The 13,252-nt window shown below is 37.0% G+C and overlaps 1 protein-coding gene and 2 long non-coding RNA genes across 4 annotated transcripts in view; 1 reads left to right on the plus strand and 2 right to left on the minus strand.

Annotated features, from left to right (window-relative positions):
* chd7 (chromodomain helicase DNA binding protein 7) overlaps nt 1-13,252 on the plus strand; it is a 100,322-nt gene that overhangs the window by 32,399 nt on the left and 54,671 nt on the right. For both annotated transcript variants that reach the window (XM_044134120.1, XM_044134121.1), the window contains exon 4: nt 4,241-4,710. In XM_044134120.1, the coding sequence (XP_043990055.1) occupies nt 4,241-4,710 (470 nt within the window). The remainder of the gene's footprint in view (nt 1-4,240; nt 4,711-13,252) is intronic.
* Nucleotides 6,547-9,150, minus strand: LOC122841103. The gene is made up of 3 exons (XR_006372340.1): nt 9,112-9,150; nt 6,903-6,974; nt 6,547-6,586 (listed from the first exon to the last, which is right to left on the minus strand). It is a non-coding gene; the product is annotated as an uncharacterized LOC122841103 (long non-coding RNA).
* On the minus strand, nt 10,019-11,027 carry LOC122841102. The gene is made up of 3 exons (XR_006372339.1): nt 10,994-11,027; nt 10,394-10,556; nt 10,019-10,206 (listed from the first exon to the last, which is right to left on the minus strand). It is a non-coding gene; the product is annotated as an uncharacterized LOC122841102 (long non-coding RNA).

A 13,252-nucleotide genomic window follows, 5' to 3' on the forward strand; every position in this document is an offset into this window, starting at 1 on the left:
CACTTGAGCAGCTGGACACAAAATTTCCAATTTCATCATGTTTTGTTAGTAATTTAGCATCACCTGCTAGGCAAGGAGGGAGCTTTAATATGTATTGAAGAGGAAGTGCAGTGAAGTGGACGGAGTACTACCTAGAATTTATTTATTTATTTATTTTTCCCCAACATACATATTGGCCAGCTGCACATAATGTTTTAATAAAAAATATTGGAAGCTTGTGATTGCTATTTATTCTGTAAACATATGGCTCATTTTATTTTTTCCAGCTGGTAAAACATTTGGAGGTCAAATCTTCAAAAAGGAAAGGACAACAATTGCAGAGACATTCAACCAGTCAAGTTTAAACTTTGCTATAAATGTAGATTATCAAAATTAGTGTTGCAGTCAGTCTTCGTCTTTACATCTTGTAACTAGCAGAGCCTGACAACTCTTTAAAGGCCTTGCAAGCTTGTATGCGTTATAAGCCCTCTCCAGGATTAAAGAGTGTTTAACCCACATTTGGGGCATGAATCTAACTTAATGATGGGGTGTGTGAGATTTTCAGTCAGGTGTCCCCTCCTTCACATCTCTAGTTGATGGTTATAATTAACAATTTATACCTGGATGGCAAGCCTGTGTCATCTGCCCACTAATGTCTGCTAGGTTATTGCTTGCAGCCCAGACCGCACTGACTGCAGTGGTAATACTCCCTTTCAAAATGAGCCTCTTAACATTCCCTAAAGAAACTATGGGGTAAGATCACGACTGTTGTTGTTTATCTTTTCTTTTTACTTTTCGTAGTTAAAGTTTAAATGAACTAATAGAGCACACTTTAACGGGTTTACATTTGCTCCACTGATACTGCTTCGTTTCTAGTGACGGTGCATATTTTCATTAAATGCAGTTAGAGCAGGTTTTCTAGTTTCACCCATTTGGATAATTCATACCTCAGGGAAAACAAGAACACAGAATTTCAAAAACACTCTGAGAACTCACTTTTTTCCCCTTGTTTTTTTCTTCTACATTGAGGAAAACGCATCTGAACGGAATCTGACTTGATATTGTTTTTATTGTTGATTCTATGTTGCATTGTATTTTTGTGTTTGATTTGATGTAAAGCACTTTGAACTGCCTTGCGGCTGAAATGTGCTATACAAATAAAGTTTGATTGATTGATATAATTCAGTGCATTACTGCCTCTTAAGAGGCTGTAGCAAAAACTGCAAATATATAAGTGAGTACTATTGGACAACAAATCAAGAAAAAAAAAGGGACGAATAGAGATACGTGCATGGGTCCTATCGGCTTATCTCCTTTCAAGCATCCCATCAGCATGAACCTGAACAGTCTAAGCAAACCTTTAATGATCAAATCCATACTAGATGATTCCACAAAATGGTTTCAATCCACAATTTGTGATTTTAACCATTTAATTTATTTGTAAAAACAGTGTATATCCTAATACTATGCCTTGTCTTGTGAGCAGACGATGCCATCAAAGCACTATTAATTATCTTTATAATTAATTATAATATTAAGATTGACATATTTTCTGTGATAAACTGCCCAATTGAAACCAATACATTCAGTTGTATTTTACATCAGCTGCTAGATGATGTAATTAACCTGTAAACACAACGATACTTCTCCATCGATGCCGTTGATAGCCATTCTTAAAAGTGTTGTAGTTTGTATGATGAGCTTAGTAGTTACACCAGGTGTTTGCTCCTCTAGACTGCTGCTGCTAGTCTAGAGGAGCTTTGCAGGAGCAGGGATTAAAGGTATCAAAGGAGATTCCAGGACTCCCAAAATATGGATGAATTTGTCTAAGCTGCAATCCTGCAATCTGTTTGAGCGAATGACATAAGATGATTTAAGTTGGATTTTGCAGTATACCTTCTAACGTCCTTTAATAGAAATCCTTTTTTCCAAACATTAGTCTTGGTGTTTGCAACACAACCAACTTTTTAAAGCAAATTCTGAATATAGATAGTTAAATATTCCATTTATAAAATGCCTTTGTAAGGCAAATGTGGGTTTGGATCCCTTAAGATGATGCATTAGATTGGAGCGTTAGACCGTCTGGTTTATGCCAGTGGTTTTTATTTGAGCAATGAAAGCTTTTGTTACAGCTAGAAGCTTCATAAATGGCAGTCGTCACTATATAGGCCAAAAGTCCACCTGATGCTGTACAGCATTTCCTGGCGGCATGGTAATGAGAGACCTTTGGACTTTATAAGATAGTCAAATGATGCACTTGTTTTATCATCCCAGATGCAGCATGCAGCGAAGTTTTGACTACAGCTGAAACTATTTTGCTTTTGTTCCCCCTGTACATGGTTTATTAAATAGGCAAGTTGTTTGACAGAATATTTAAGCAATATATAGCTGCAATACAACAAAACAGAAGTCAGCGGATGTCAAAAAAGTCTATAATTGGACAATAGATGGTTTTCATGGCCCGTACCGTAGTTACACTGGAGCATCTTTGGTGTTTAGTTTGGATCTTTTCTTCAGTTCTTTGAGTCAACGCTTGTTGTTCAACTTGTTTTGGATGATATAATGGCCCCTTTTTGGTTGGAGATGCTTTAAAATGTCGACATGTTAAATTCATACTGTATAACACCAAACCTGACGCAGCAGTGTGTGTGTGTGCACGCGGGGCATTGTGTACACACCGTGCATCTCCATTGTCATTCCTGTGATTGATTACCTAAGAAGCTTGGCAGGAGGACAGATTTATCTCTTGGCACTGCATCTCACCATCTCTCTCTCTCTCTTTTTTCCGCTACCATCTCTCTATCCCTCACTCCTCCGGTTTACCCTCCCTTCCCCCAGATTTGTGCGTCTAAATGGCTCAGTTTACGTGTGTGTCAGCAGGTGTTTGTGGGGGGGGGGGGAGGGGGGGTGTGTGTGATGTGTGACCTTGCAGCACTTCTGGGGTTGTGTGTACATTAGCATTCTTCTGATGGAAGTGAACTTTCAGCGATGGCATCCCAACTCTTTCCTCCTCCATGTGAATAAACTATAGTGTGTGTGTGTGTGTAGAGAGAGAAACTTGCTGATGCTCACACACGCGTTAAGGAAAAAGAAAAGCGCACGTGTTATACATGCACACCAACGGACTCTCAAAGGCATAGCGTCTCTGGCTGTGCTACAGCGCGCGCGCACACACATTCTCCCTCGCTGTGCCTTTTTGAAGTATGGAGATAATTTATTCGTGTCATGATGCCTGATTTCCCATCTGCTACTGGGACCCTGAGCAGCTGGAGAGAGAGAAAGCGGGAGGGAGGCAGGGAGGGAGAGAAGAGAAGGAGGGGGGAGGAGAGGCAGCTGGAGAGGCTCCCAACAGCTGGTAACCAGTTTCCTGTCACCAAAAGCTTACTTGGGAGCAAAGAGGAGGTGCAGGAAGAAGGAGCACCGAGATTAGTCTACAGGAGAGAGGAAAAATGAGGTGTCAGCCAGTTTGTTTACTAAGGTTAGCCTGCTGGAGGACGAGGCGGGGGGCCGAGGGGGGAAAGGAGGCGGAAACTGTAGCAACAGGGAGTCGAGGATGGGGAGGAGATGGCAGCCTTACTCATGGATGGATAGAAAGATGATCCCTTTTACCTCTTTGCTCTGTTGGCTGCCATTACTGACTGACTCAACCGCCACCTTTCAATCCATCAGTATTGACTGACAGGCTGGTTTGACAAACTGGTGTCAAAGCAGAACAAAAGCAGGAGGCTGGGATCAGATTGTCACAGTTTGGTGCTATAGTTTCTCTGCAAAAGGAAAATGAATAATTTAAATTCTATGTTTTGATATTGGTAACCAATCAGCAGATACATTTGGTAGAGTATTTGTCAGACAATCGTGGTGTATTCAGTCATAATTGTTTAACTTTTTAACTTTTGTCAAAATTCAAAGTGACTGCTTTGCTGATTTAATATTGAAAATATATGTAATGCAGGCTAAGAATATAAAGTAGACAAAATGACCCAGTTTCAACTTGTATTCCTGTATCTTTAGTCTGCAAGAATAAATATTTTTTTGTCGTTATCAGTGAATGAAACTTTACTAAACCAGCATTTACAATTCCGTCTTACTTTCTTGCAGCATTTCATAATTTTTCACTTAAAATTCACTTATAATTTGCATGTCTTTTCTGAAATTGGCTTTTTATGGTTAAGTGAATTATTTATTTATTTTTGCCATTTAAAGTTTCTGAACTATTAAATGTGATTTTTTTTCTCTTTTTTTTTCTGCCTTTCTCCCTCAGCATTCCCCCTCAGACCTGTCAAGTGATGCCTCAATGATGGTTACCGACAGGCCAACGGTTGGTGCCGGAGCCCCCAGCCAGCCTATCAGCACAGAGAAGCCTACTGATCAGGAGACCAAGCCAAAAAAGAAGAAGAAAAAGAAAGCTAAAGCAGTGGAAGAAAAAGAAGATGGAGGCAAGAAAGAAGTGAGAGAAGGAGGAGATGAAGACGTAAAGTCTGAGTTTCCTGCAGCAGGAAGCAATGCAAGTGAACAGCTTATTGGCACAGGAGCTGTTGAAGGGAGTTTGCCGCCACCGGAGAAGAAGAAGCGGAAAAAGAAACCAAAGGAGAAGACGGAGGGCAAGGAGCCCAAAGAGCCCAAGACCCCGAAGACCCCCAAAACACCTAAGACTCCCAAAGAGCCCAAGGAGCCCAAGGAGAAGAAAGCCAAGAGCACCACACCCAAGGCCAAGACTCCCAAGAAAACCAGGTAGAAACACCTGAAACTACTCATAAGGATTGCATCCAATGGTTTATTTTTTCCCCACCAAAAAAGTTTGCTAACAGTTGAAACAGTAGAATTTTGCAAAATGCAATTTTTCAGAAGTGTACTGAAGAAAACACAGCCAGCTCTCCATTGTAATTATGTGGGTTAATTACATCACCAGAATTGAGCTGATCAGATGGCTTTAGCATGCGCGCACACACACACACATACACACATACGGGTTTTGGTGGTTTAGAGGGACAATTTTTTCAAACCAGTTTTTTGCAACACTAAACAGTCACCCCTTTCCACTTGTGCTAGAAAGACGTAGTAAGTTGTCAAAAATCTTGTTTGAGCTACACAACATAGATCTCACTTGAAAACTTCAATACACACATCAGAACTCAAAATACAAGAACCTGATGCAATGCTGTATTAGAAGGACAGACGATAATGAGGTGCTTGGCTCCGCCCATGATACCAACAGTAATTGTCAGGGCCAATTTTATTTATCAGGACCACAGCATACACAAACATGAAATATATATGTATTAAGTCCAAACATGGAAATATGGAATATGGCTACACAGAAAGTGGACTTTATTTACAGCACCTTCACTAAGAACTAGAGCAACAATTCTGTTTGTGAACATAAAGGAAAATCTGTGAATGGCAAAGTTAAATGAATTATGGGTCTATTGTTAAATCAAAAAGATAATGCTGGCATTCTATTATAGTGGCCAGTTGTCCTTTCTTGATGTGTTCGCCAAAGTGCCTCATGACCGCAGCAATCTCCAGGGAGATCATGGATGCTTTTTTGCTCTCCTAGCACTTTCCATAGATGCTAGAAAAAAGAAATAATTCATTAGTGAAAACCAACTCCAATTGTTAATTTTTCTTGGTTATAAATTATGTAATGCCTGTTTTCAAATAAGCATTCATAAAGAACATACATTAGTGGGAGAAGCTACAGAAATGAGCATGTAGGTTGCATCGATGAAAATTAATTTCTGCAAATGCCAAACAGGTTAACACTTGGTATGGTTGCTTGGTATGTATGATTAATTATTTGAGGGAATTCTAGAAAAAAAATTTTTTTTTTCATAATTTAAAATTGCATTTGTTTGACAAACAGGCCTCAGCAGCTGGTGAAGAACCATCCAAAGCCAAAAGACTTGTTCCTCCTTCTAATGCTGGTGCCTAGTCTTTTTCCAGTGAAGGAGATCCCACTCTGAACCATCTCACTGACTCCACCAAAATACAGGTTCTGTACAGGTGCAGCATCAGCAAAGGGTTTATTGAGATCTCTGGGTTCCTAAAACCAGAGATTAATCAAATTTAAGATGTTAAATTTGGTTAATATCTTAAAATTAACCAAATTTAAAGATATTCTCTGATTACTTTGCTTATTAGTTTTGTGGTGCTTTGATATTTTGAAAAAATATAAATATGTGAATGTATTTCAGATTAAGATTGGGATAGAGAAAGTAGTATAAACAGTCCCATTACTGATCACCAAATTAGATTTTCTAGCATCTGAACATTGGCTGTGTGAAAGTTTATCATTTTAATACAAGGCACAGTTAAATGGTATGTGTGTGGTAATTTAAGCCAGATGACATATTGGATAATGTCTGCTCAAAATATCATGCATAAAGAAGAACATGGTCACCCTATTGCCTTTCAGTGGTGTAGATCATTACTTTTGACCATGCTTCAGTTGTGCTTTTGAGCTTAACTAGCTTGGTGTTTCAAGACTTGTGTAGGTGTGGTGATTTACCAGAATTTTTATTTGTGTTCCTTTTCTGCGGGGCTCTATGTCCTTCTGTTTTAGTTTTCTGTTGAGCTCTTTCCCCTTACCATCTGTGTTTACTTTGTGCTGAAAAGAACATATAAAAAATATGGGGTTAATCAACTGAAAAGTAAAGAACACTTGCTTAAGGTGAGTCTCTTCCCAATGTAGAAAACAGTTCTCCATATTCCTGCACATTACATGTTGAATATTACACAAGACCTGTGTGTCTGTGCACTTCTACATGTAACTTTCAATTTTTTGTAACTTCAAAACTCAGTCCTCTATATACCTGCATCTTACATGATGAATATTACACAAGACCTGTTTGTTTGAACAGTAGTTAATACCATTTTAATGACTTCATTTAGAAAATAAGTTGGTCTTTGGAGACCAATAGTACCTCAGGAGGGTTGGTTAAAAAGGATCCCCATGCATCCACGTCACCAGCCTGATACGGTTCCTTTTTGGAAATCTGAAATGTAAAGAACACTCATTGAATGCGAGTTTGTTCCCAATGTAGAAAACAGTCCTCCTTATTCAGGGACCTTACATTTTGAGTATTACACAGGACCTGCGTGTATAGGCATTTCTACATGTCACTTTCATTCTTTCAAAACTATGTCCTCCTTATTCTGGCACCTTACATGATGAGTATTACACAGGACCTTTGTGTATGGGCGTTTCTACATGTAACTTTCATTCTTTTGTACTTGTAATTTCAAACCTCTGTCCTCCCTTTTAATGCAGCTTTACATATCAAGTTCTAGACAATACCTGTGTGTTTGAACAGTACTTAATATCATTTCAATGACTTAGTTTTAGAAAATATGTTGGTTGTTGGACACCAAAATTACCTCTGGAGGGTTGGTTGAACAGGATCCGCATGTTTCCACATCACCAGCCTGACACAATTCATCTTTGGAAATCTGAAATGTAAAGAACACTCATTGAATCCAAGTTTGTTCCCAATGTAGAAAACAGTCCTCCTTATTCAGGGACCTTACATTTTGAGTATTACACAGGACCTTTGTGTATGGGCGTTTTTACATGTAACTTTCATTCTTTTGTACTTGTAATTTCAAACCTCTGTCCTCCCTTTTAATGCAGCTTTACATATCAAGTTCTAGACAATACCTGTGTGTTTGAACAGTACTTAATAACATTTCAATGACTTAGTTTTAGAAAATATGTTGGTTGTTGGACACCAAAATTACCTCTGGAGGGTTGGTTGAACAGGATCCGCATGTTTCCACATCACCAGCCTGACACAATTCATCTTTGGAAATCTGAAATGTAAAGAACACTCATTGAATGTGAGTTTGTTCCCAATGTAGAAAACAGTCCTCCTTATTCAGGGACCTTACATTTTAGTACTACACAGGACCTGTGTGTATAGGCGTTCTACATGTCACTTTCATTTCTGTATTTGTAATTTTAAAGCTATGTCCTCCTTATTCTGGCACCTTACATGATGAGTATTACACAGGACCTTTGTGTATGGGCGTTTTTACATGTAACTTTCATTCTTTTGTACTTGTAATTTCAAACCTCTGTCCTCCCTTTTAATGCAGCTTTACATATCAAGTTCTAGACAATACCTGTGTGTTTGAACAGTACTTAATAACATTTCAATGACTTAGTTTTAGAAAATATGTTGGTTGTTGGACACCAAAATTACCTCTGGAGGGTTGGTTGAACAGGATCCGCATGTTTCCACATCACCAGCCTGACACAATTCATCTTTGGAAATCTGAAATGTAAAGAACACTCATTGAATGTGAGTTTGTTCCCAATGTAGAAAACAGTCCTCCTTATTCAGGGACCTTACATTTTAGTACTACACAGGACCTGTGTGTATAGGCGTTCTACATGTCACTTTCATTCGTCTGTATTTGTAATTTTAAAGCTATGTCCTCCTTATTCTGGCACCTTACATGATGAGTATTACACAGGACCTTTGTGTATGGGCGTTTTACATGTAACTTTCATTCTTTTGTACTTGTAATTTCAAACCTCTGTCCTCCCTTTTAATGCAGCTTTACATATCAAGTTCTAGACAATACCTGTGTGTTTGAACAGTACTTAATAACATTTCAATGACTTAGTTTTAGAAAATATGTTGGTTGTTGGACACCAAAATTACCTCTGGAGGGTTGGTTGAACAGGATCTGCATGTTTCCACATCACCAGCCTGACACAATTCATCTTTGGAAATCTGAAATGTAAAGAACACTCATTGAATGTGAGTTTGTTCCCAATGTAGAAAACAGTCCTCCTTATTCAGGGACCTTACATTTTTAGTACTACACAGGACCTGTGTGTATGGGCGTTCTACATGTCACTTTCATTCGTCTGTATTTGTAATTTTAAAGCTATGTCCTCCTTATTCTGGCACCTTACATGATGAGTATTACACAGGACCTTTGTGTATGGGCGTTTTCACATGTAACTTTCATTCTTTGTACTTGTAATTTCAAACCTCTGTCCTCCCTTTTAATGCAGCTTTACATATCAAGTTCTAGACAATACCTGTGTGTTTGAACAGTACTTAATAACATTTCAATGACTTAGTTTTAGAAAATATGTTGGTTGTTGGACACCAAAATTACCTCTGGAGGGTTGGTTGAACAGGATCTGCATGTTTCCACATCACCAGCCTGACACAATTCATCTTTGGAAATCTGAAATGTAAAGAAAACTCATTGAATGCAGTTTGTTCCCAATGTAGAAAACAGTCCTCCTTATTCAGGGACCTTACATTTTGAGTATTACACAGGACCTGCGTGTATAGGCATTTCTACATGTCACTTTCATTCTTTCAAAACTATGTCCTCCTTATTCTGGCACCTTACATGATGAGTATTACACAGGACCTCTGTGTATGGGCGTTTCTACATGTAACTTTCATTCTTTTGTACTTGTAATTTCAAACCTCTGTCCTCCCTTTTAATGCAGCTTTACATATCAAGTACTAGACAATACCTGTGTGTTTGAACAGTACTTAATATCATTTCAATGACTTAGTTTTAGATAATATGTTGGTCGTTGGACACCAAAATTACCTGTGGAGGGTTGGTTGAACAGGATCCGCATGTTTCCACATCACCAGCCTGACACAATTCATCTTTGGAAATCTGAAATGAAGAGATGTATACTGAATGAGTCCATAGAAAAATAAAATCCACCTATTTAATGAACCTGTCCAGCTGATTGTTAAACAGACATTTTATGTATTGACACTGCAAAATATGTCTCCTGCTATAAAATGTTCATTAATATAAGGTCAAAATATACTAATTTACATATGACAGTTTCTAGCATTTTGGATAGCGCTGAACAAGTTGAAATGGTGGTCTGGTTAAGTCTTTCTCCAAAATCTGGTTTTTAGGCACTCTGCTAATCACTTCTTGTTTTCAACTATAATGAAACTCTGTACTACAACTTGACATTTCCTTCAAAAATATTTTCAATGCTAGTAGAATGACTTGTGATAGTATTTTCACACTTATACCCTTCTTCTCCATAGCCAGTCAGAATCACTACAATTATAAGTCATTTCTTCCCCTGGACCAATATCTTTGAGTGCAAACAAACAGAGATGACGTCTTCCATCCACCCTTGTAACTTTCATTTTGTTGTTTGTGTTCATCTCTTCATCATTTACCAGCCTCCCCAATGATCCATGTTCTCTGGCAGCATCAACACTAAAATATTAAGTATGCTATAAGAATAATTATACCATGCAACGGAAATGATTTTGCATATTTGGTGTTTGCATGTCAGAAGAATATTCCTCCTCCAACTAAAACTACTTTTACTGATGAAGCTGAAAATGTTTACATCACTTTGATTAAATATAAAATAAAAAACAACATTAAAACAGTCACATACCAAAGCTGTTGTCCATTGAACTTGAAATCAAACATAAAAGCCTGGAGTGCATCATGGTAAATTTTCAATCGGTTTTCTTGTTCCTTCCTACTTATGACTTCCCCTCTGCACTCAATAAGGAAATCTCCTTTTTGAAAGCACTGGCAGCTGAACACACCCCGACCTGCAGGTAAACATAATGAGTAAGGTTGAATAAACTTTAAACAATGCATATCTTTCAAATAGTAGCAAATGAGATTATTAAAATTTTTTCAAAATCAGTTAATTGATCTAATTTGAGGTCTTTCTGTGTTACTTGAACATTTGTTTGTCAGCTGAGTGGTGCTTCTAAATGTCACTCATTCTTTTATACTTGGAATTTGAAAAAACAGACCTCCTTTATACCTACATATATATATATATATATATATATATATATATATATATATATATATATATATATATATATATATATATATATATATATATATATATATATATATGATCTATGCTAGTGTGCAGTATAAAAATAGTTTAAAAGTCAAAAAGCAAGACAAAAGTAAACAAAAACAATCCTTTAATAAACTCTGGAATCCTGTACGTAAAAAAGTCACAACTCACCTTTAAATGAATTGATGTATTTTACATCAAATCCTCTTTATCTTCACCCAAGGAGAATAATAGCTGGCATCATGTTTGGGATTTCTTTTTGCTCTCTGAGACCTTGTTGCTGACATCTCCTGCAAAGATCAGAGTAATTTGTTGTTGAGTAACAACATGATGCTTTAAATCAGAGTGTCAAACTCCAGGCATCGAGGGCAGTGTACTGCAACTTTTAGATGTTCCTCTGGTCCAAAACACCTGAATTATATGACTGAATTAGCTTCTAAGGGCAGTCAAGTTGATGACCTGCTGATGACCACCTCATTTGATCCAGCCATGTGGCATCACAGACACATCTAAAAGTTATTGTATACAAGCCCTCAAGACCTTGAGTTTGACACCTCTGCTGTACACAATATGATTTGATTTTATTGTATGGAAAAACCTGTACTGAAGTACACAGTATTACATAATTGACTTTCTATTGACAGGTTCTCAAAACCTTCAAATATTAAAACATTATCTTAATAGTAATGATTATTACAAAGGATAATTTGTGCCTGTGAAAGAATATCACTCACTGATGCACAGAAAATGTCCAAATACAGTTTTGTCTAATTCTGGAGTGAGCCACCTTCCCTTTAAACTCTGGTACACTGACTAAGATGGTTGGTGATAACTAGCTAAACTGAAGCAAATCAGATGCTTTGGTGCATCCAAACATCAAGTAACCTACAACATTCTTCAGAATTACAAATCAATATGTACTTAAATGTTGTCTTAAGAATTCTGTATGAGTCTTACCTCTTCTTCCACATAAAGAAGTTCAATTAATACTAATGGCTTGCACCTGGCCTTGATGGACTGTACCATGTTGATAGAGTAGGAGGGTACAACAAAGGAGAAATCCATTTTGTTTCTGAAGCACACAAGGTCAGATTTTTTTTCAGAAACAAGAAAACAAATTTATTTGAGTTATATTTTGTAACTTTCATTCAATATTTCAAAGTTAAATAGTTTATCATACATCTTTCTTTAATTAGGAAACAACAGTAAGATGGTATCTCTCACCCGCAATGTTCAATCTTTTATCAGGAAGGTCACTTCTTTTAATCATTTCTGTTCAATCAATTATTTAAGTTTACTTCTATAGCACATTTCAACACACATATATATATATATATATATATATATATATATATATATATATATATATATATATATATATATATATATATATATATATATATATATATATATATACACTAGATCACTTTATGATATAAAGTGTTCAAAACACTTTAAATCATAAAAACAAAACTGTTGTCTAATGGCAGACAACACCAGCAGAAAAAGGTTGTCTTATGTACCTGCCTACAGACAAATTAGACTACCTAGACAATCTGCATGTATGCAGAGTAGTGACATTGAGATAATGACAAAATATCAATCTAAAGTTTTGTGCTAACAGTAACATAAGTAATCATAATATTTTTGGCACTTTAAATATTTTTAAATAAATGCTTTTTATATTTATATTTGTAATTCTGTATTACTCCATGAGTGGTTATCCCTTCTTTCAAATTCAAAAATACTTTATTGATCCTAAAAAGGAAATTAAATTTAAAAAAGCTTGGGTCCTCTACCACAGGCCTTGGAGTGTGAGTGGTCTTCACAGTATATTAACAGTTCCCAAAGGTGTGCTTCTCTGTATCAAGAGGTCTGATGATGTATTGTTTGAGCCACTCTTCCAGTTTAGGGTCATTACCCCAAGGGTTTCAGTGACCACAGGCACTACTGTTGCCCACACCTTCCACACTCTTTTTAACCTTTTGCATGGCATGCATTATTAATTCATCTTTAATATTGGGGCTGATTGGGCCCTAATGATTCCAAAAACAAAGAGTTATCTTTTTACATGATATGTGGACATAATTCTTCTCAGAAAAATATTTATTCCTTTTAAATCACCATGTTTAGCACCATGGTAAATCTCTACAGTTGCCAACTTTTGTAAACTTACACCACAACAATAAACACTGAACATCTTGGGTCTAGCCTGTAATATGTAATAATCTTCCACTACCACTAAGTCATAAAATAATGACCTAACATATGGACACCCAATCCCATGTAGAGCTAAATTTATTATTGTGGGCTAGACAGCCTAAAATAAGTCATCCACTTATGTGGATTGGCCTCTATTGCTACGGTACTAGGCACCTGCTTGTGTGCCACCATAAATACCACCTCTGTGCTGTGTTTCAGTCTAAGCCT

Source organism: Gambusia affinis, linkage group LG12, assembly GCF_019740435.1.
Source record: "Gambusia affinis linkage group LG12, SWU_Gaff_1.0, whole genome shotgun sequence".
Classification (NCBI taxonomy): domain Eukaryota; kingdom Metazoa; phylum Chordata; class Actinopteri; order Cyprinodontiformes; family Poeciliidae; genus Gambusia; species Gambusia affinis.